Source organism: Diadema antillarum, unplaced genomic scaffold (assembly GCF_040938485.1).
Source record: "Diadema antillarum isolate AM-2024a unplaced genomic scaffold, OU_Dant_1.0 seq00000665_RagTag, whole genome shotgun sequence".
Taxonomy (NCBI): domain Eukaryota; kingdom Metazoa; phylum Echinodermata; class Echinoidea; order Diadematoida; family Diadematidae; genus Diadema; species Diadema antillarum.
This window is the reverse complement of record NW_027271576.1, coordinates 101,868-126,748: the sequence shown is the minus strand read 5'-3', so window position 1 is coordinate 126,748 and position 24,881 is coordinate 101,868. Positions and strand designations below refer to the sequence as shown.

Genomic DNA, 24,881 nt, shown 5'->3' with positions numbered 1-24,881 from the left:
AAGCTCAAGCTAAAAAGCACAACACCTGCAAATTATACATTACACAGCAATCAAAAGGGCGGCACGCCTGGCTTTCACATGAACCAGAAAGGCATTGAGCTGACGTCACTTAAACACGTAGGGCCTACATATGTGATTTTGCATTTATGCTTCCCAATGAAACGTGATTTAATAGGCAGAATTGCTGATCGTAAACGTACCTTTTTGTGTGTTTTGAAACTGCGTTTTGAAATGGCGTTTATATCAAAATGAGCATGGACGCAACTGTGTTTTGCACTAATCACATTTCAAAACACTTATTATGGCCCCCCAAAAGTTGAGCATTAATGCACCCTTATTGACTGACTAGCTGACTGACTGGACGACAGACTGACTAACTGAGCAATTGATTGGATAACTGACTGACAAACCAACCGATCAAGTGACATAACAACTGACTGATAATTTACTAAATTGATTCTACTTTACTTTTCCTTCTGCAAATAAAGGAATGAGATGGGCAGACCTGGTTTAGTGCTATGCACATAGAGGTAGAGTCCAGAAACGATGCCGATGGTCAGGAGAGCTGCCCACCAGTTGATGAGGAACATGACCCCTACACAGATGACTGAGGCCACGAGGGCCACCCACATGTTGTAGTACTTGAATGCAGGCCTCCAGCCTGGATGGACAGAAGGTAGGATGTGGGGAAAGAGAGAACGAAAGAGGGACAAAAGGGAAACAGTTGGTGTCACTGCTGTGTACTTCACACAAACTTACTGCTGGTAGGCAGCTACCTTGTTTTGTTTTTTTTTGCTTTTTCTAATGAGTGAAGTGCTTTTCGAAACATTTGGTGCAGCTGTGTTGCAGCTTTTCCTACAAGTTGCAGTACAGAACCTACACGTAAATGGCATAGTGGTACAGCATATTATGTACATCTCAAGAATTAAATTGCTAATAGCCTTGTTTAAAGAATAGCTCAAATAAAAAAAGTAAAAATGTAAAAAAGTAAACAAACAAACAAACAAACAATCTAACTAACTAACAAACTAATAAACTAGTAAACTAACAAAAAAAAAAACCCAAAGAACACAATGATTATAAAAAAAAAAATATATATATATATATATATATATAAATATATATATATATATATATATATATATATATATATATATATATATATATATATATATCTATATGGCCTAATTTCCAGACAAATAACAGGGTGTACGAATTGGATAAGTTACAGGTATGAAAAAAAAAAAGATCTTCTTGTACAAATCAAAGCACAACCAGAGACTAGAACAAATCCGCATACAAATAGTGTAAAGTTTGTGTTGTCTCTCTGTGCTGGTCCATTCGCAGCGAAAAGACCTGCTAAAAATCAGAACTCTCTCACATACTGTATACGCCGAATATTTCGTGAGGTTTTTATTTTCGCAAATTTTGCGAGTCAGGTGCTATTCGCGAAATTAAAGACACACGAAAATATTGACTCTGATCCCGATGTGAATGTAACATACGCGTGTATACTTCTCCGTTCAGTACAGGACTCCACGATCGCGAATTTAACCACTTGCGAAATTGTCAGGAATTCCTGATTCGCGAAAATTTAGTCTCGCGAAATATATGGCGTATACAGTAATCAAATTGGTCCACAAAGGACAGGACAAGAGGAAGTTTTTAGAGAAAAAAAAAATTTGAAAGCTGCCAAAAGAAGGCAGTTGTAACGCTGAGTCATGTGCTTGTAAGTTATATGTGACCCGCTACAACAAAAACGTCCTAAAGTCGCGCACGGTCGAAGCCATGAAAATCGAGTTTGAAGTCAGAGCATTAAAATTGGTCAAAACTTACGATTTTCTGATTTTGATATATTATTGGAGTCTAACATGTCTTCTATCATCTGTCGAAATTTTGAAGCAAAATGATCAAAGGAACGACCAAAAAATAGCGTTTTTCTGAGCCATGTTTTTTGGCGTTTCAACGAAGCAGAAACTGGTTCGAAAATTTGGATTGAGGGCCACAGATAGGTTCCGCCCCTAACAACGACCAGAGTGATCTCATTGGTCAGTTTGCTGCTTGCTGCTAAACGAAGCATGAAGCTCGCACACTGCCCAGTCGAATGGTGCGTGCGGGCGGGGTGCGCTATGCTCAGCCACTTCTCACATCCTGGTCACTGATTGGTTGGTGAGGAGACTGCCGACGCTGATGTGCTTGAATGAACTCTTCGGGGGTTGCTAGGCCTTACCTTCTATTGTCCAGAGGTGAAAACTGACTTGCGTGTCCCTTGATCACGATTGCGTCGAAAGGAAGACTTTTAGGGCGCTTTTCTCGAAACAGTGATTTTCCAAACGTCTCGACATGCTCTCTTTTAAACATCGATATCTCCGTAGCCGATTATTTTTATAAAATATGTTATATATCAATTTAAAGCAGAAAGATTATGGGATTATATCAGGCAATTTTCAAATAATCGACCTCGCCCGACTTTAGGATCATTTTGTTGTAGCGGGTCACATATACATCTAAATTCTATTTTTTGTTTCACAGTAACTGGAAATATGAGGAGGGTCTCTTGTGGCTCAGTGGATCATGTTACAGACAATCAGTCATGAGGTTTGGGGTTCAAGTCTCCTCCCTGCAGTGGTCATGCCCTGCGGCAAGGTACAGTACTTTGTCCTCATTGCTTAGTTTTTCAAAGGGAACTCAAAGCAGACCGTTCCGCGTTGCCTCCTTAGCGGTCGCAGAAACACAAATTCACAAATTCTATCCAAAACAACCAGTTTTGTCTGTCCTAGTTCATTCAAACCACTGATTGTCATGGAAAACGGATGACATACCAGGTGACTTGGCCAAGGATGCGGAGAAACAGGAGAAGTTGATGAGTGCGTAGGAGGCCAGGAAGAAGTTTGAGATAAGTGGTGCGATAGTATTCAAATCACCTGCAAGTGGAGATGGCAAATTTGTTACAGTCAATACGGCTTGTTGATATTTAAAATGTATAAAGTATTCTAGTTTTCTTTAAAAAAAACCCCAATACAGTAGTACTTAAAATCGTGTTAGTTATGTTCATCTGAAGAAGGTCAGGAAATCATCTTTTGTCATTGTGGCCAACTAGACGAGATCAAGACCAAACCATTACCATATAACAAGCCCTTCTGAAGCTGATCTTCAAAAATCAATGGTTCTTGAGTACACATCATGGAAGACACAGACAATTCTTTTGGCAGAATATTGAGATTTTATTTTTTTCTCTTCTATTTTTTTATTTTATTTTATTTTATTTTATTTTATTTTATTTCATTTTTTTTTTATGGGGGGGGGGAAGTGGGGAGTTGACATGACACGAAGTAAATAAACATTACAGCTGTATATACAACATGCACGGTTACATTTATCTTCCTTTTGATTCATTTCCCATCATTTCTTACCAATAGCGATGAATGCAGCTGCAATGAAGAAAGTGAGGACGTACGCCCTCTTGGGTTCATCCCCCGGTCCAACGCCGACGGCGAAGAACTCAATTTTGGGGAAGATCTTGTCCTTACACACAGCCTGCAATGAAAAGCAGAAGAACATCGAGGATACATGCTAGGAGGGAAAGCACTCTAACAATCTAACTTTTAACAATAACAACTGCACAGTTTACACGTTTACTTGGCCTTATGACATATTGTGGTTGAGAAACAGAAAGGCCTAAAAGCCACAGACATATTATAACTGTGCTAACATCCATCTAGCCCTCAGCTGATGTCAATCACTTCTTCTGGTGCTTGGAGTAACACTCCTCGATTCCACACTGTGGTTCATTCCATGGGTTGGGCTACGAACCAACATTTTCGCGAACGGATATCTTCATGAATTGTTACCTATTGGACACTTTCATGTGTTGTTAATTTCACAGTTGTGAGGGTCTAGGGTTACTTAATCTTACACGAAATAAATAAGAATGGGTACAAGGGGTAACAAGTGACAATACCAACACTAAATGTTTTTACTTGGTGATTCCATGTACAGACAAGCACAATTTGGAGTGTGTTTTGCATTTGAAGTACTGTACTAGTGTGTTGTTATGCCCACGAGGTATCGCTACGTCATGGCCCACGCAACATGCTAGACCTACAACATTTGTATGTTAATGTGTACAAAAGTTTCATGTTGACCGTGACCCAGTTCTGGCGGTTACAGCTCGTTATTCTGAAGGTTCGTTATTCCGAATTTCATTTTCGGATTAACAAATCTTCGGAATAACGAACCTTTGGAATAACGCCACATATGTTCGGATTAATGAACCCATTTTCATTTTCGGATTAACGAACCTCTAGGTATAGGGAATTTGTGTGTTTCGGATTAACGAACCTTCGGAATAACGAACCTTCGGAATAGCGAACCTTCGGAATAACGAACAGCACCCGTTCTGGCATGGTCTTATTTGTTTTTTAAATGGTGTTTTCCTGTGTTTTTTTTTTTTTTTTTTTTTTTTTGTGAGTGTGCATGTGTATGTGTGTGCTTTTATATTTGCATGCTATTTTTGCAGTTCAAAGGCAACTGGCAAAATTTGTGAAAATGAAACCACAGCGAAACTTTCAGCTCAAACAGTATTTCAGCCCCTATTAAAAAAGGGTTGCATGCTGCTTCTCACCTGGAACACCTTAGGTGCACTGACCAAGCTTGCCAGGGCTGAGGAGAGGGAAGCAGCGAAGATGCCTGCCAGTACCAAGGGCATCCAAGCTGAGATCACCTTGGCTGCCTGGAATTCAAGAAACAAAACAAAAAATAAAACAAGATTATTAAACAATGTTTGACAGCAGTACAGAAACAACAGTGGAAAATGCACATATTCATGGAATGTGCCTTTGTCAAGAAGGAGAAAATAACCCAAACATATACACCTGTATGTGTAGATTTTGTGAGGCCGAAACATTAGCTGAAACACATCAGCGCAGGCTGAGGAAAATCAGACAATCCATTCTCAAGCTATAAATTTTCTTGAGCAATGAAATTGATTGAGAAATTCACAATTTGAAGCTTTCATTATCAACAGTTAGTTGACCCAGTGGCAGTTTCTATTAAGTTACACAGAGCATGGTGCTTTCTCTGTCTCTCCTGCAGCACTAAAGAATAATTCAAAGAGAACAAGACAGAGCTGAACAGTTTACTAAACTCATTACGTGTCACACAGATATGAACAGACCCTCTAACATTTAATATCTGCTCCACTTGGCTAAAAACATAAAGTAATAGCAGTGGTTCTATGAAGTTTCGGGTACTGCCACTCACTGTAGGCAATGGTTAACCATCCAATGTATTTAACAGTCTAGTCTAGTAAACACCAACCAATTTAGTATAACTTATTGTCAAAACAATCTCTTCAATCCTCAACAGTAATAATTGATCAAGAGTATACGTCCCTATATCAATCTTCCGACTCAATCTGTTTACACCATAATAATTATTTTTGCATTTTTCATCTCTCCTTAAATTTTCCCCAAATTTTGTTACTCACAGCGAGGTCGTTGATGATGCCGTACTGACAATCCATCGTGCCATTGAAGCACACAGACGAGACGTTTCCAAAAGCGACATCCTTGACGATGCCGGACGCCTCGCGGATCATACAGCCGCCGATCAACCAGGAGAGGCCCACGTAGATAATGGATGATATCAGGATGGCTAGGAGGGTGCCCTTTGGAATGGCTTTTTGAGCATCCTAGAAGGAAAACGTCAAAGGATCATCAGTCAAAAAAACCAAGAATGATTTCAACTTTAAAGACTTCGTACAGTGGTCGACATGTAAACTACACTTTTTTCCTTTTTTTTTCCCCTTTTCATTCATTGTGTGTTAGTAAAATGTTGTTACACCATTTTCTTCAAAACTCAAGATGTAGAGATGAAGTGTGATGTAAACACATCCTCTGCTGCAATGGTAGTTGATTTCCTCTGACAAAGTCATGGAAAGTATAAGCTTGGTCATTCAGTAGGCATGAAAACAATGAAGGTTCGTATGAGAATGAATTGGTGGTTATGGGACCCAAGATGGATGTTTCACATTGCTCAGGAGGCAGGGTTCAAATTTTCCAAAATCTGTAGCTTCCTTCTTTTTTTTTTTACATCAATTTCCTTTAATTCAAAATTTGGTATTTCCCACGGCGGCATTTGAAACCCACTGCAAATGTACAAAATCCTGTGGTCAGTGATAATCAATACATTTGCAATAAACATGCTATTTATTCTTTTCTTCTCTGTATGGCAGGCAATGATTGATGTAAAAGGCTGTTAAAGGTCAAGGGTCAAATTTGACCAACTACTAGATATGCTATATTTAATGGTGAGTCTAAGTTTGTGTGAAACAGGACTTTCCCACAATTTTGCAAGTGGTTAAATTCACAATCGTGGAATACAGTAATGAACAGAGAAAATGTTTATGAGAATGTTGCATTTATGTTGGGATCAGAGTTAATATTTTCACATGTTGTTAAACTTGGAAAAAGCAAGCAACTTGTAAAATTCACAAAAATACCCCCCTCCCGAAATATATGGCATTTGTAGATGATTACCTGATACTCTTTCCCAATCCCTGCAACCGCAACCAACCTCCCTGTATGCACACACACACACACACACTCACACACACACACAGACAAATCTCGTAACACAAATATACAGAATACATGTCAAGCTGTGCTCTAAACCTCAGGGTCAGCATCAACTGCTGTGACTATTGAAATATTTAACCTCTTCTACATTTGTTTCAATTCCACATTGTTTTACATCACTTTTTTACTGGCACAATATCAGGTAAATGATTTTCTTTTGACATGCTATAAAAATGTCATGAATGTAGAGTGAACCATCTGAAACACATTAACTAGATAACTAGCTGACCCCTAGACACCCATTAACATTGCAGGCAGCCTACAGGAAAGAGCCTTCTCATACCCACTCCAAGTTTTCAGAATGTATGGTCGGTTGCCAAATGGTCCAGTTCACCTCAAGTGAGCTTTGGGCATTACAAAATCATCGGGGGCCTGTCGCATTTATAAAACTTTTTACCTGAGGAAAACTCGGGTTGATTCTTAACTAGGTTAATTTCCTGTGTAAAGTGAATGGAGGAATCAGTAACCTAATCAATTTCATCTCACTCTTCATAGAAATCTTATTAGTTTTAGATCAATCTCTGTAAAAATCTCATTAACATTAAATCACTCTCTATACAAATCTCAATAATTTTAGATCACTCTCTATATATTCTATAGTAATCTCATTAGCTTTATAGTTCCACTCCCAACCGTAATCTCATTCCTTTCAAGTCACCCCCTGCTGTAATCTCTTCTGTCATTCCCTTCCACAGGTTGCTAAAAGACAAGTACATGTCCACATCATAAAATAAATAGAAACATGAGCTCTGAAAACCGAGTACTGTAAAAGCTGCTTTGTTCGTGTACAGATATTTTTGCAAACGCAGGGGTTACAGACATTTTCACAAAATATTGTTTATCACGATTTGACACTGGAGCTTGTCGCAAGCGCATTAATTCCAGTCTGCTCACAAATATCTTCGCCTGTGGATAAATTCGCGGCCCAATAGTGTATTGCAAAGTTCACAAAAATTGAACTCTCACGAACCGCTTTTACAGTATACCGGTACACTAGAAGTGCAATTGGCTAACATTGTAAACTAAGTTGGTATGTACACATAATAAGGTCCAGGATAACCTCTCTGCACTTCGGTATCTCTCCTTCATCTCTTCCTGACTATAATCATACCATTGTGCTCACTCCATTGTGCTTTGTGCATACATGCCACCAGCACTCTGTACAATCCAGACATATACCCGCTGATATTTCCTCAAGCCACCTGCATGCACACCCAGTTGGAATACAGCCAATGGTTGGCCCATTCTATCTACCATCGCCAGACTATTGCCCGCTTCCTATTGTAACACCCGTCCGCCCAATCTGCCCAATCTCTTTCCCCTATTACTTCCTAACATTAACAGTAGGGCGACAATAGAAGGACTGACATATGTCAGGACAAACCTTGCTGTTCATATACACTTTCACTATACCCATTCAGGTCACAGAAATTATGTACCGCTCAAACTCTGGCCAAAAAGAGAATAATAATAATTAAAAAAAAGGAATAAAAAAAAAACTATTAGAAAATTGCAAGAAGCTCCACAAGTCGTGATAAGACAATGACAACTAAAATCACTTGTAATGCATAAGAATAAATAGACCAACAACAAAACTGAAAAGGTACTAAAAATCAAAAAGTAATAAAACAAAGGATAAATGCAATGATTAGAAGAGAGTTCCTGCATACAAGCATATTAAATATGGTACGCAACTTTAAGCCTCAGAAATCAAGCACGAAGGGACATGGGGGAATACTGTAATATGGTTGGGGCTAGTCAATTCCTTCATTTTTGTGTTAGGCCTGCCTAGCTGTTACACACTTAACATTAAAACGTTGTTAGACATTTCACTGTAATCTGTCAAGCTCTTTCATCTATCCTTGGCTAATCCACCCAAACTTGATATGAAAAGTTAGATAACCCACTCAGGTTTTAAAGATGTCATAGTACAAGAGGTAATCCAATCGGGTTTAGGGGGATTAGATAATCCCTGTCCATTGACACTTAGGGTGGCATTCTGAAAATCTTCCTAAGTTTCTTCCTAAGTTTCTTCCTAAGTCAGAAACTTAGGAAGTGCCTAGGAAAGACAGAATTGGCATTCTGAAATTTCTTCCTAGGCACTTCTTAATGCAAATTAGGCCATCCTTATCCCATATCCATACGATGTATATTTTCTTAAGCCAAAACAATATGCCGTATCATAAGGAACCAACCAATTACAATCGCATATTACTATGACGTAGGGTCAAATACACGAGTGCGCGGCATGTTCCCTTTCTCACGCCCATTTCACGCATCAAAGTACATGTTGCGCGCAGTGATTGACAAGCACTCCTATCACGATGTTTTGCATCTCGCTATTCTTAACAACGTACTTAGGACAGGGGTGGAGCTTTCCTGAATATATTCCTAAATTTCTTTCCGAAGTGAATTCTGGAATACCAACTTCTTCCTAAATCAGAAATTTGCATATTCCCGCCCCCTTCCTAAGTTTCTTTTTAAGTTTACTTAAGAAGAAACTTAGGAAGATTTTCAGACCACCACTTAGGAAAAATCCTGACTTAGGAAGAAATTTTTCCTAGGAAGGATTTCAGAATACCACCCTTAGTTTCCAGACTTAGGAAAAATCCTGACTTAGGAAGAAATTTTTCCTAGGAAGGATTTCAGAATACCACCCTTAAGTTTCCAGACATCTGTGCCAAAGAGCTTGAAAAATACCCCAGCTGATATGACAACTGGGGCCTGTTTCATAAAGATTGAGCGTAAGTTGCAATCAATCGCAAATTGCATTTCATAAACAGCTTTGCGATTGATCGCGAGTAACGCTCAATCTACTGAAAGTTCTGCTTGATTTTTCTTGAAATCAAGCGTGAGTGCCTTTATGAAACAGGGCTTACGCTCAATATTGAACTTATGCTCAATTCAACAAGTTAGGCTCCATAAATCGAGCATAAGGTCAAACATAGAAAGAGTTTGGCATGCACAGTGAGTTCACTTGGAAAGACAAGCCCTTCACTTGAAGCGATTCTTACTTTGAGGTCGCCGGAGATGTTGGCACCAGCCAGAATACCGGTGGCAGCTGGGAAGAAGATGGAGAAAACGGAGAAGAAGGACTCTCCGTCCTGAAAGCCTGGCTTGAGATTCTCCACAAACACATCAGCTGCATAGGGGTGGCGGTGGTGGTGATAGATAGATAGATATTGGTTTATTTCATCAAAAGGAAAATACATAGCAGCCCAGAGGCTGAATTGCGGGTTCTTGATATAAATACATAATACAAACGAAACAAAACAATATGATACAATAATCATTCACTTTAAACAGTGTATCAAAAAATTGAGCCTTATTACATATTCAGATACCACAAATACAATTCTCTTTCAAAATACAATATTCCATTAACAACTAATTACACATAGATAATTACAGCAGAAGATAAAAACAATTGATTTACAGTATCAAAAGATACAGTGTAGACCTGCAGTTGTATATGGCTGTACATGTACAATAACATACATGTGCCCCATTGATGGCAGGGAATGCATGTTTGTGAATGTAAAATTGTGTTGCATTGAGTTGGGTGTGTGTGTGAATGTATGTTTGTTGTGTTGTGTAAATGTTTGAGTGTGTGCATGTTTGCATGCATGTTCATAATGGGGAGGAAAAGGTGCATAAAAAAAAAGAATACATGTAAGTACAGTATTCAAATGGATATCAGAAATGTCAAATTTGCCACAGAAAGGACGATTTCAATTTCAATTCAAATGGAATTTCATTTTCAGTGACACATGTTTGTTATCAATACAGATTAAAAGAAAACAAAATGAAAACAAAACAATTTAGCCTATCAAACATGCTATTCTAAACAAATAACAATTCAATGATTTTACCAGGGGAGCTACAGCAACCACTATAATTTCTCCCATACCCCTTGACATATTTTCATATTTTTCATCCTACATTGGTAGAAGAGGAAGAGGATGAAGAAAGGCTACTGATGATGACAAAAGAATTGGATTTTGATTCTCATTGTTCTTCTAAATGAAAAACAAACAAGTACTAACAAGCATCACCTATCGATGGTGAGCACATACACTGTGACTACCTCACAGCACTTTAATGATGGCATGATGCATGCAATTTTTCTTTCCCCTTCCTCAATGCCAAGTGACAAAGCTAACTTGCACAAAAGATTGCGCTATTAATAGAACCTAACCCAAACTGCATGATGTCACAATAATTGTTGAGTCAGTTTTTTTTGGGGGGGAAAAAAAATCACTGCAGACCTGCCGACCTGGGGGGTATTTCATGAAGCATTTTGTACGATTTTTTTTTTTCTGACAAACTGTTAGCTACTGACATCCTTGCATCTGAGTGGCTGAATGCAAATTTGTCCTACAAATTTGTCAGACAAATCGCTTCATGAAATGTCCCCCTGATGGCAAGGCCTGTGACACCCTCTTGGCAATTACTGCCATTCTACATTTCCAAATCCCAGCCATGGATACATCCATTGTGCTGGTCAGCATCTATGCAAATTATTGGTTGAATAATCATGTGCAGCATTTCCAAATCCTGCCAACGGATACATCCCGTTGTGCTGGTCAGCATCTATGCAAATTATTGGTTGAATAATCACAGCATCATCAAATCCTGCCCATGGATACATCCCGTTGTGCTGGTCAGCATCTATGCAAATTATTGGTTGAATAATCACAGCATTTTCAAATCCTGCCCATGGATACATCCATTGTGCTGGTCAGCATCTATGCAAATTCTTGGTTGAATAATCACAGCATTTCCTAACCCCGCCAATGGATACATCCCGTTGTGCTGGTCAGCATCTATGCAAATTATCAGTTGAATAATCACAGCATTTCCTAACCCCGCCCATGGATACATCACATTGTGCTGGTCAGCATCTATGCAAATTATTGGTTGGATGCTGCAGCAGAGCAGAAGGGGACCAGTGGAGAGAAATCCAGCTCACCTTGGTACCCAGTAAAGCCTCTCGCTGCCTTTGCCGCTGTGGGAGGAAGGAAGCTTCCAATCACCATGTTGAAGATGGCGATGCTGAGCACTACCAGCAAAACTAGCTGAATCTGAATGAAAAAGAGAAAGAGATAGGTAAACAAATGAATGAATAAATACATAAAGAAAATAAAAAGTACATAAATAAAAAACCAAGTAACTAACTACATGTACAAAATGTAACTACACGTAAACAGCTAATTAAGTCATGAACTAACTAGACAAATAAATAAACTGGATTGGAGTGAAATATACTTCATTATCATCTATATAGGACGTTTTAGCGGCGCATTAAAAACGCGTATTGTAGTCCGCTCAATTTTTACCGTTCAATATCGGAGCATATTGAACGAATCGCATAGACCGACGTATTAATTCCCCATAGGCTACCGTTGTTAATTGCCGTTCAAGATCACACGATATTCAATTCTGTCTCGTTTATTGCGTGAGCGCTTGCTGAATGCGCAAATGCGTGCTACTAGTGCGCGTCATTTTGTTACATTTTTCACACGCGCGCAAACATCTTGCTAGTTGTTTGTTTCAATACGCAGTTTTAGGGGCTTCCCCTTTTCAGCGCTGGGATGGGACTGCCGAGTCAACTTCAAAGACGAGTAGAAGCCGGGTAATTTTGTGCAGTTCATGGTTGCTCTACTTGATTGTATAGATGATAATAATTATATTGGATGGCCTTGATTCATGGAATACCAGGGAATATTGCACTCGTTAGAGTCAATATTGCACTCATCTTCGATTCGTGCAATATTGGCCCTAACTCGTGCAATATTCCCTGGTATCCCATTCATAGCCATCCAATATAATATAATTCATTACCAGTGAATATCATGACCACCAGTAGCAAGCAATGAAACTTCCCCTGACAGACAAAACATGTGAATACAAAATTCATACTCGAATGTCATATTAAAATACATGACTATATGAAATATGAAAGGCAGGCAATATCAACAATGCATAAAATGAGATGCTAAAACTTTTGGTAATACATTGCCACATGGGAACAAATACAGTGCAGTTAATGAGTCAGAGTGTATGAAGCAACACTGTCACATTTGAGGAGGACATTACACATTACATATATATATCATAGTGAATTTTATTTTTTTTTAAATCAAGAAGAGCACCCCTATTCCTCCCCTACCCCTCCATCTCCTCAAAAACAAACAATGATTTCTGTAATCACATGCTACAAGCATTCTACGTAAAATGCACAATTTTTTACTACCACCATTTCAAATTTCTAATCAAAATGAGACAATTCATGAGGTATATGATTTACCTTAGCCTCCCAGGCCATGCCGATGAAGACGATCACCAGCAGAATGACAACAGTGATTTCCCCAATGATTCTCACATCATTTATGAGGTCCACCATTTGTGCATCATAGTCCTGTATTTGCAGAGATAGAGAAATATATAGGAATATATGTTTGGGTGAAAAAACATACAGAGAGGGATAGGAATACATTATGTATGAGTGAAAAAGATATACAGAGAGAGAAATATATAATATAGGAATATATGTGTGGGTAAAAAAACAAATAATAGAGAGAGAAATATAAACTAAGGAATATATATATGTGTGAAAAACAATACATGCAGTGTTACAGGGAGAACTTTTATATTCAATACAAAGTACTGCAAACAAGAATATGGGTGGGCTTTTGTAGCAAGGTCGGTTGTGTATCTAGGTACATGCCTCCTTGCTATCAAATCGCTCCAGTTTTGGCACATGTTTGAATCTCATTGACTTTTGCTGGTAACAGCAAATCATGTATTGTGCGGTCATGCCATCCCCTAGAGGCAAAACACTCTGTCCCTTCGATGGACCAATACAATAGAGGTACCATGTGTGGGAGAGTTGCAACCGACACACGTAAAACATTTTTTAAACGGCATGAAGGAGTTTTGAAATCATTAATTTCGCCAACATTTGATGGGGAATAAACTTTATAATTACAAACAACTATTACCAGAGGTATGGATGTTCATTGCCTTGAGAAATATTTGTGCCTTTATGAAATCAGGGGGAATGAATCATAGACTAAAAATTTTGAAAATATGCCCCATTTTGTAAGGCACCAATATTTCTCAGGGGTACTTGATTGCTTTTTAAAGGAAACCTGGGGTGGTTTTTTTTTTTTGCCGTTTGTGTGTTTGTTTGTTTTTTCTTTGTTGTTTTTTTACATACGGGATGTAAGAAAATTTTCGGTTGGGAAGTGATTGGGTAATAAGGCTATACTGTATATTCTACTACATTTCCAGTTTGGTTCTGTGCTGGCACAGAGTTTGTTTCGCCAAAGTTGGCCCTGGTTGAAGGGGAAGGGGAAGGGAAGGGGAGATTTATATTTTCTCTCATATAGTCGCATTCACACAGACAAAATAGCAGGATAATGATCGTGATCCAAATGTCAAAGAGTTTTTGCAATAGTTCAGACTGACAGACACATCCCGCTAATTGCTGACTGCGATAATTTGTCAACCAAACTGCCCATCCTGTGTATGAAATTCACCAAAACTTAATGTTGACCCTTGCCCTTGAGTTGGTGAGCTGTTTAATCATGTGTGTTCAGAATGACAGGACCAAAAAAAAAATTATCGAGAATTCTTTGCTATAGCATCCACACACATGTCGCAGTGCGAATTATCACAGTAATTCCAAAATAATCGCAAGATTTCTTAGGATTTGGATCATGACGCTAATCACGTTATTCAGTGGGATTGTCCACACTGGCAAAAATCGCAAATCTCAAGATCTGTATGCCACACATTTGCGTCAGTGTGAATCCCACTATTGACAGGGTCTTGTGGTTGCAAAGGTGGTTGTGGGGGGGGGGGATCAAAACTCGGTTTTGAAAAAAATCAAAAGTCGAGATTAGGTGACAAAATTCACAGTATTGATAGTGTGGTTGTCAAACTGAAGGCCACACCCTTGTCATATGAAGCCATTTTACACTACTACACAAGTATTGTATACATTCTATGAATAAATTACAGCTGCTCTAGCCTTGGAAAGCATTAAAACTGAGATGTGTCTTCAACATTCTATAGGATAATCATTCTTTACTGAGTCAGAAAACAGCAATAAATTGCACTCCCTGTACGACTGCCTGCTACATTTCAACAAGACAAAGTAGAATATGGTTCTGTGGTGAGCAAATTAGCAATATGGAAGCAAACTTGCAATATGGAAACAAAACTTGAAAAGGGAAGACTTTCGCTGCCAAGATAGAGAGATACACAAACCACAGTTAAAGTTATTTCAGTTTCACAAAGCAGTTTTGGAAATGTCAGTAGTAATCTCTTCATCATGCACTGTAAACCTAATCCACTGATGCAGAAGTAATAGTAGACATTCTATCTCTCTTTTCTTTCCTGTTTTAAAACATGTTGTGCTCCTCCAATAGAAGTAAAAGAAAAGATAAATAGCGACAGAGGCTTTTGTAGTGTTTCCGTCGATAAGCTTCTTTTGAAATCTTTCAATCTGAAGCTACATGAGATACTCAATGTACTAGATGTAGTCTATGCATGCAATATCTTGGGGTGGGGGTGACGTTTGTGTGGCATATCAGTTAAAATCCCATATTACAGTGAGAAAGTGACTTTCTGCTCAGATCCAAGCACCCCCTTATTTCCCCCTCCCCCCCCCCCCCCCCCCCCCTGTTGTACTAGGTATTACCTCTGGCTGTTTATTACACTTCCTGCCTACTTCAATTTGATAAGAGAGTATCGTGTGGGTTCCACGCGCTGAGATTGAAAGAAATAATATCTTCACTATCTATGTCATCTTGTGATACTTTGCCTTGGCATTTTGATAACAATGTGTGAGCTGGAGCAGACTGTCACCAGTTTGAACCATGAAGACACTTGACACCGTATCTACATGTATGTGCAAGCATTTTAAGCAGTAAACTGTTGAGTAAGATATGGACGGATTATTCAAGATATCTGACAAGCACAGACATAATATTTCACAATAGATCTATTCAAAATGGCTGTATTACAACAGAGGTTTTAATTGCAGATGGTGATGTTAGACAAGGGTTAGTGATGTTGGCCTCTGGGTGAGGGCAAGGTAAACCTTGCATGATATGCTCCCTTAAAGCCTGAAGCGGTTTAGGGATGAGACCCTCAATCAGCGGTGGGCTGACTCACGCATCTCTCATCACTAGTTCCTGCCCAAATTACGGCTCGCTAATGCGTCACCTAGACAAGGTATCCCCTCTTCGTAGTGCCCTAGACTCCCCTTGAGAACCTTTCACGCTTGCAATCGATGCTATCTTTACAAGAGATCATGTGACTCCATCACAAAAATTCCCGTTGCCATGGCAAACTCGGCAAACAGAGTCATGCGCCAGTTACAGTAATACCGAGCTCTGTTGACACAGAATACCTGCCTCACTTGGTTGATTGTCCTTGCAAAAATTGGTTAATTAACCCTTGAGAACAAGTCCCGAGTATATTCAGGCAAGTTTCTATGGAAATACATGTCATAGCAAAATTAGCCCGTCCTCAACGGGTTAAAGGTACAATGTATGTCACAATTCTCCATGTTGTGTATTGCTACTTTTGTGTTATGTCAAACATGTGTCTGGGAACAAGAGTGCAATATCTTAGGGTGCATTTTTATGCCTCCGCCAACGAAGTGGCCGGAGGCATTATGTTTTCGGGTTGTCGGGTCGTCCGTCCGTCCGTACGTCCGTCCCGTTTTGTTTTTGTCGATATCTCAAGAACCGTGAGGTGGTTTTGCATCAAACTTGGTATGAGGGTATATCCTGGGGGGATAATACTTTGTTTCGATTTTAGGGTCATGGGGTCAAAGGTCAAAGGTCACAGGTTATTTTGTGAAAAAAAGGTTGAAATTTCATGTTTTTCTCCATATCTCGCAAATGGTTCAAGGTATCTTCATGGAACTAATAGTATATATGCATGTACCGATGGGCAGTGATTATCTAGGGAAGTTGGGGGTCATGGGTCAAAGGTCAGGGGGTCAAAGGTCAAGGTCAACTCCTCAAAATATCACTACTTTCCTTATATTTATGCAATGCCGGAAGGATTTTTTTAAAACTTGATGTATGCATGTATAACCCAATATATATTATTTGGGAAGTTTCTTGCCAAAAGGTCAAAGGTCAAGTGAAAGTGCTAAATTGCACTTCTTCCTCCATATCTCAAAAGTAACTCAAGGTATTATCATGAAACTTACATATTTATGCATGTTCTACCTAACAGTGATTCTCTTTGGAACTGTGGGGTCAAAGGTCAAAGGCCAGGTTTAGATACATGTGTAATACTATTTTACCATTTGATACTGAAATTATACTTGTTCTCAATACCATGAAAATTACTCAATGCATAAACTTATAAAAGGGTCAAAAGTCAAGTGAAAATCATCAGTTCCCCCAAATACCTGCACTCTGACGTTTTAATCATTCATCCAATTGAACCTAGTTCTAGGAAAGTGAACATTCAGCACATTTGTGGCAAACCTGTCATTTTAATATTTTGCCAATTGTGTGAAACTGTCATCACACATTGTCAAGACATTGTACTATAGACCTATTAGGAGAACCATGCATTACGGCAGAGGCATACACCAGTTGCCGTAGCGACATTTCTAGTTAGTAAATGTTTCTGGCTAGAAATACAAGTTTTCAAACCATGTTTTGTGGTTTACATTTTACCATGAATGATAGCCATGGTTAAAAACATGGTTTTGAAATGCACTGTGGAGGTGCGATTCAAAACCATGATTCACTATCAAAAGACAAAGTTTTGAAATCTCAAACACAGTTAAAATGTTGTCATAGTTAGGCACCATATTTGACCAAATGCCAACGGACAAGATGGGTAAAAAGGAGATCTGAGTCCAAGTAAGCCTTGCCAGAAACATCTTCAGGAAAAACTTGTATAAACGCTCCATGTCAAACCATGTGTCAAAACCATGTTTCAAAATCATGTTTTAAAACCATGTTTCTTGGCATGCAAAATCTTACAAACGCAGCCCTAGACTCATGAAGAAGACGTTAGTGAGAGTATCACCACAGGGAAGGGGCTGTGCACTGAATTACAAATACTGTATATGGTGTCTAGGTTTAGTCACTAAAGTTAGAGGGGAGGGGGTGGGGTTTATTTCCTTGGATCAGAGGAGGACAGAATACAGATTCCCATTGCATTCCTTGCTCAGTAATCTCATAATTTGAGGTGAATTAGTCTCAGGCTTCTCTATCTTGGCATGGCTGCTCAAGACAAAGTCCCCCTCCGGTGAAAACCCCTCGTTGAATCATGTATCACTTTAACATGTGTCACAAGCTAAGAATCCCAATTTCTCCAGGCCACAGAAAATGATGAATGAAGATGAATGACACTGTGATAGAAAATGAACTTCAAAATCTAATTGCCAACACAATGAGGTACAAAGTTCATTCAGAAAAGTGTCTATTCATCTTACAATTTAGAAAATGCAACAAGTACACACATTTAGCAGAGTCATTTAATTGGCTTACTACTAATTCAATTAATCAACCACTCATTAATCTTTTTGCGAACTCAGCACAGGTGGCTTATGGGAAGTGACAACCACGAAATGTATTTTCCATTGTCCTCTTGTTTGATGAGCAAAACTTTAATATTGTAATTTAGTACAGCATTGTATCATACAGAAAGATCAGAAGGTATTTAAAAGCAGGGCTAACATACACATTGCCAATAATAACCACTACTGTGACTCCCACAAATACTTGACGCTACATGACAAACAAACTGCTACTACTACTACGACTACTACTACTACTACTACTACTACTACTACTACTACTACTACTACTACTACTAAAACAACTACTGCTACAATTTGTACTTCTACTTCTATCACTCCACTGCTACACAACTTCTAATCTACTTTTTCTCGAACAACTCCTACTTATTATAAATGGGGAAATGTTCACATAGTATTAAACACTATGACAGTGTTACTCTACACTGCAGGACATCACAGAAATGCATATCTGAGGACTTTACTGGATTAGTTTGACATTCTTATGACACTTCACCTTCCCTTAAAAAAGAAAGAGAAAGGTGACAAATATTAAGATATGGTTACAGTGTGAGTGGAAAGAGCATCAACTGGAAAGCAGTTTACCATGAACAAACCCACAATCAACATTTTTGAGAGTTTTCTTACCTGGAGGAGAAGAGCAACCGTCTCTGCAAAGCCCACAACGTACATGGCAATGGCGATCGTGTTGGCAACCGAAAAGATCAGGCCGATGGCGCCACCAAACTCCGGTCCCAGGCTGCGTGATATCATGTAGTATGCACCACCTTGGTGTGTGAAAGAGAAACGGTGTGACAGATTGTTTAACATATGATCCTGGTGAGTACAGGCTAGAACGTTTCTCTCATATATCAAAATGCATAGATGCGGATGTTTCAACTGAAGCCGATTCTTCTTTCTTTTTCTTTCTTTTTTTTTTTTTTTTTTGGGGGGGGGGGGGGGGGGGGGGGTCTGCTTTTTCTGTCTTGAAAAATGTACCAGTGCTGGTCGATTGGATCTACATGTTCTGCACATTAAATGAATATCTACAAATTCTGGATGAATAGCACAGTCAACAAGATTGTGTAACTGTATTAAGAAGTAGGATCTGCTAATTCTGAAAATCTATATATAACCATGATTTTATATAATTCAACAAAATATTAAGAGAATTCTACAAAATTTCTTTTTAATTAATAATGAAAATACACATTTCTTCCACAAGTTACTAACATATGCTATGGGTAATACTGTTCCCCAAAAGCCTTCTGAAAGAGGTTATGATATAAAGTCAAGTGTTACATTGTATCTCATTATGCTAAAAAAATATATATATAACATGTTGATCCTTTTCTATATCTTTGTCCTATAGTGACACTACAAATTGTTGTAAGTCTTCTTATCCAGCGACGGCGGTACCAAAACTTATAAAGATTCATAACTTTTGAACAGATTGTCTGTTTTCCTTCAAACTTCACTGATTTAGATGTACAGGTATTATAATACAACTTGTATCTTTGCATTTATGCCATTTACAATATGTAATTTGGGTTTCCTTCTCATTTATATTACAGAACATGCAAACTAGACAAAGGTTTCTAGCGACAAATAAAGTCACGGAGGATCTTTGCTATTGTACATCACCCCTGTTTTAGGCCACTTTATCATGCACTGGTTTTTATAGCTTTGTGTAGATAGCAAAGTACAGGTATAAAGCTCTTGAGCTGGCAACCTCAAACTGAACACTAATCACTGACTGAAAGCACACAGCCATTGCACCGTAAGTAGGACTTTAAAGCGTCAGTGACAAAAATGCTGTGTTGGCTTGCTGAAATCGCTTAATTAGACCTTCGCGGTGCTCGACTTGTATGCTAATCAAACCATGACAGAGTCCACTGCTTGTCAAATACACTCTCTCTACACTAGCTTCAGAATCTGCAGTTGCTTGCTCGCTCCGCAGATCTAGTTCAGACACAAATTATAGAATGCATTGTGGCTAATTGCTCAGCGAGCGTTCCCTAATAACGCTTAATTAGATACTACTCTCTTTTAATACTACTCAGTCTGATGTTTTGGTTTGCAATCTGACAAATCGTGAATTTGCCGATATTCAATCAATGCCCTGGGTCAGGTAATGGTGAAGTGATGGAGAGTCAGAGCTGAAACCTTTCTAAAAACTATATTACTGTATATTGACATACACCGTACGTAGAAACAGCAAAAGAGAGAATACGGGAGAGAGAGAGACAGAGAGACAGACATTAACAGATAGATGGGTAGAAAGAAAAAGACAGTTCTTCAAGGGTAGTCAGGGAAAGAGAAATATAAAGACAGAAACAGAAAGACAGACAGACAGGCAGATTTAACTGATGTTCAGAGTCTCCTGCCTTTAGTAAAGAAACCCAGTTTTCCACTATCGATACATGCAGTGTGTGCACAAAAGCCCCACGCACTCTCTGTAGATGAATATCTTTGTCACAGAGCTGTCGTCAGAGCATATCAGGCAGGGCTTATGTAATCAGTGATGTCACACGGGGGAAAACTATTCAACATTTAGGCTTGCCTCTGGCAAACATCTGTATTGAATTGAATTGTCTGCATCCATTACACCCTCTTCAGGACTCCAGAAGTTGAAGCACAGTTTGTGACAATGTATCGCTCCAACAAGAAATGTTTCAGTGTTGGTCTGTCTATCGGTGTGTGTTGTACACGTGATACGTTTCCACAAATTGAGAGCTAAATTAAATCTAATTGTGCGATAGTCAGGAAGGGTTAACCTTGATTAATCTAAGCATGAATTTGTCTCTGCCGCTTTGCGGAATTCAACGAAACAGCTGCTCCTCAGCTTCAATATTGAGTCAATGTTTCAGAACTCATTGGCAATCAAGCATCTATTTTATTATTAAAGAGGGGCAGTAAACAACTCTCACTCAGAAATAAGCATGCATTATCTGACACACTCAAATTATAGAATCGATGCAATGTAACACTTTCACTAAACAGCTAACATTTTTCAATACAGGTGAAATATGAGAGATATAGAATCAAAGAAACATTTTGTTTCATGCTGCTAAAAGTGGACGTTTGAAATGATTTCCTTAACTATAGATGATTTTAAAGTAAATAAGTAAGTCTAATTATACAGGGCTGCTATTTTTACTATGAATATGTAAAAGGTGCAAAACTTTTTTTTCCCCTAGTGTGATCCTAATAAAAGGTGGGACCAACCTTTTATTAGGATGGCTTTGTTTTACTTTGTTTTTGGATGTCTCTGCCATTTCAAAACAGATTTTCATCAAATAAACTTTGAATTCTTCTAGAATTGAATGCTCTTTAACATTTTCATAAAGTGATTCCTAAGTATCTCGCAAAAAGTTAAATGCTGAATCCTCACCTCAACCAATACTATATCATCCCTTTAAGCCTTTTTTGTTTTTGATTTTTTAGTGGGAGGGATGCTTCTAGAAAATTGTTGTGGCAGCACCTATTTTCTCTTTCTGTCTGTCTCTGTCAAACTGTATTTCTCTTTCACTAATAATTCTGATTTCACTATTAGTAATTTAAAATAATGAACAAAATAACACTTATGAAAAATATGAAAATATTTGACAGACTGGGCAGATCAAACTGTTTGGAGGCATGATCTCCAGGTCACTGGCTTTCACATAGTCATGCTTACTCAGTCTTTTATAGTGCTTGACAAAATTGATACACTGATTTGAATTGAGTTGAATGGGATGGAATGGAATGGAATTGAATTGAACTGGAATGATCTGAACCGATATTAAGCATCTCATGGCATGCCTAATTATGGTAATAATTATGCCAGGTGATATGTATAATTTGCAAATCTTTTGCCTGCTCAATAGGATTTTGAGTCGAGTGTTTCAGATAAACCCGACACATAAATTAGTTGCTGCTAGGTAGGAAAAACTTTCCTGTTGTCAAGGAATATTCATTGCTCTCGGGTTGTACGTAACAGAAGAGTACATTGCAAACCCCCCTTTATCAAATCAATATATCAATATTGAATCGAGTGGTATGGCGTGGAATGGAATTGAGATGAATTGCATGGAATTCAATTGCAACTGAAATTGAAATGAATCAAATGGCACTGAAGCTGTTTAGCCCTTACTTTGCTTCGGTCGCTATTTGGTACAGGTGTCTGAAAACTAATATTGTCAGTGAATAGAGATCACCTAGTCGGTATATTTGCTTCATCCATTTTGCGTCACCATGGCCTTCCTGTTGGACTGAGGCACACTGCTACATCTGAGTAGGCTTCTAGCTAATCTACAACAAGGTGAAGTTTGGATGGACTACTGAATGATGATGGAAAATGCTTGGCAAGTTTTACCCTACATGCCTGGGCAAAGGATTAATCATTGTGAAAGGTATCCATGGGCATAGAAGGACCGATGAAGAGGGATGGATGAAGGGCAGCGGAAATGTGGTGTTCACTCACCCCCTTTGACCTCTCCGTTGGTGCAGATGGCCGACATGGAGAGAGTGGTCAGTGTGGTGACCATTGCTGACAGCAGGACAATGATGCTTGCATACACTGTGGGAAGCACAGAAGCAAAATAATCGAAGTGGTTTAACATTGATGCAAGATGGGCATGCAATACTCACATTTTTTGTCACAAACAACCTCAAGTGGAGACTTTCTAGGTATTTATACTTGCATGTTTGTACAATGTACCTCAGAAGCAATCCGTGAAGAGCATATCTTTTTCTTTCTCCTTTAATAATCCATTGAGCACTAGATCCCAAATTGTTGCAGTTTGGTGCTGCATCTTATTTTTTATATCTACTAGGAATTCATAGTTAGTATTTCACAGGTCAGATAACAAAATATTTGTCTTTCATTTGAGCCATATGTTGGAAACTGTTGTTGTTCTTCTGCTGCAAAATCATCAAAAGCCTCTAAATCTCATAAACTCATAAGTCACCCTTTTTATGACAATATTACTCTAAAAAATTGGTATACTTTATTCTTTTCTGATTTTGTGCAGATAAAATGAATCTTACAGTTCTATTCAATCTTTGTCAAATACATCAAATGTACACTTAAAAGTAAATTCAATGTTGCCAAGGACTACATGATAATTTCAGCAGCAAAAGGACCCCAAGACTAGTTTGAGGACAAAAATAGATTTTTCATTTCCTTTTATTTCTTCTGTCTCTGTACAAGATTCAATGTGGCTGCATGTCTTTTACCCTTAATATAGAGGAGAAATATTCTACCATACTATCACACACTGCCACCAAATTTTGTGGATACATAAATATCACACAGTATTATAACACACAATGGCATGAGCGCGCACACACACACACACACACACACACACATGCACACACACGCACACACACGCACACACACATTGTTTAAAAAAAACTAAACATACTGATAGATGATTGTGTGCATTTAATTATCCACATTATTTTTCTTCTTTGTTTTTAACCTGTGGAACATGGACATAACAAGGCTTAGTTGGTAGTGTACCTATGCTCTTTATTGAAATGTAATCGAAGTATTGCGAGTACTTTATCAGGGCAATACATAGAATGATTATAGTATTGCAGTGGAAAGCACAAGTATGATTACTTTTAAACACTCACTCCATCACATGTACAATAAACTATTGGCAACGACGCGTCGGCAACCAGGTCCTTGTACAGGCAAGGTGAATTCCTGCCTATATCCAACTAATCATTGATTCATTACCACCCCTGGCATGCTAACTCAGTCCACACTGTGACTGCATAGATTACATGCTTATCCCAGGCAAGGCCACACGTTATGCTGTGATGATGAGGTTTATAGTCTACTAAAATTGCAAGGGGTTTTTAAAAAGCAGTCAAGCAGGTCTTCACACACATTTGTCCATCAGAACATAGTAACTATGACTACACAAATACATGTTATCATCAGTTATCCTGCATCCCTCACAAACCTTCTCAATACTGCCTCTTGTGTCACTTTTTTCAAATTGTGAATATTCTATGTAAAATTTGAAAAAAAAAAGAAAAAAACTTTCCCCCACATTTATCATTTATAAACAGAACACAGGGTCCCTCTTATACTACATTATGTAGCTTCTGGACACTAGCTGTTCTAAATGCATAGAAGCAAACATTGTTTCAGCATTAAAAAAAAGAAAGATATTTTTTACACCTGTACAAACATTCTATGGATTTGTCCACTATGGGTATCTTTTACCTTCAATTGGTCAACTCTGAGGTCAAAAATTACTACTGGCATGTCCATCACTCCAAGCACCTATTGTATACATTATCCACCAACAAAGTGAGCGCTGCCTTATCTCTACAAAAGCAGGCCCCTTTCAAAAATGGTGTGTAAATTTATCCAAGGCCTTTCGCACCTATTCAGCAACCATGGATAGCCATAGTCAGTTGTTCAAATGTAGGCAGGTACTGTACGTGCAGTTATGGACCAGTACATGTTCAAGCTAAGGTGTAGTAGCCTAATTAACAAATTGCATCGAAGCTATACATGGGATTGCATAGAACACATATGCATACATGAACAAGATGTTGAATGGTACCTGGTAAGCAGTACCTGCTGGTAAGTGCTCTCTAAAAGTTATCACAATCAGATGTTTACACCAAGTGCATATGTAAAGAGCACATCTTCTGTTTTGATATTTATG

The 24,881-nt window shown here is 38.5% G+C and overlaps 1 protein-coding gene across 1 annotated transcript in view; it reads right to left on the bottom strand.

The window, feature by feature from the left end:
• The window catches only part of LOC139736839 (solute carrier family 12 member 2-like), a 55,377-nt gene that overhangs the window by 13,959 nt on the left and 16,537 nt on the right, over window positions 1-24,881 (bottom strand). Inside the window, exons 5-14 of the mRNA XM_071647502.1 lie at window positions 22,670-22,765; window positions 18,853-18,992; window positions 12,949-13,059; window positions 11,611-11,722; window positions 9,653-9,780; window positions 5,489-5,692; window positions 4,625-4,732; window positions 3,414-3,537; window positions 2,823-2,924; window positions 506-661 (exon numbers count right to left, since the gene is read on the bottom strand). Of these exons, the coding sequence (XP_071503603.1) occupies window positions 506-661; window positions 2,823-2,924; window positions 3,414-3,537; window positions 4,625-4,732; window positions 5,489-5,692; window positions 9,653-9,780; window positions 11,611-11,722; window positions 12,949-13,059; window positions 18,853-18,992; window positions 22,670-22,765 (1,281 nt within the window). The remainder of the gene's footprint in view (window positions 1-505; window positions 662-2,822; window positions 2,925-3,413; window positions 3,538-4,624; window positions 4,733-5,488; window positions 5,693-9,652; window positions 9,781-11,610; window positions 11,723-12,948; window positions 13,060-18,852; window positions 18,993-22,669; window positions 22,766-24,881) is intronic.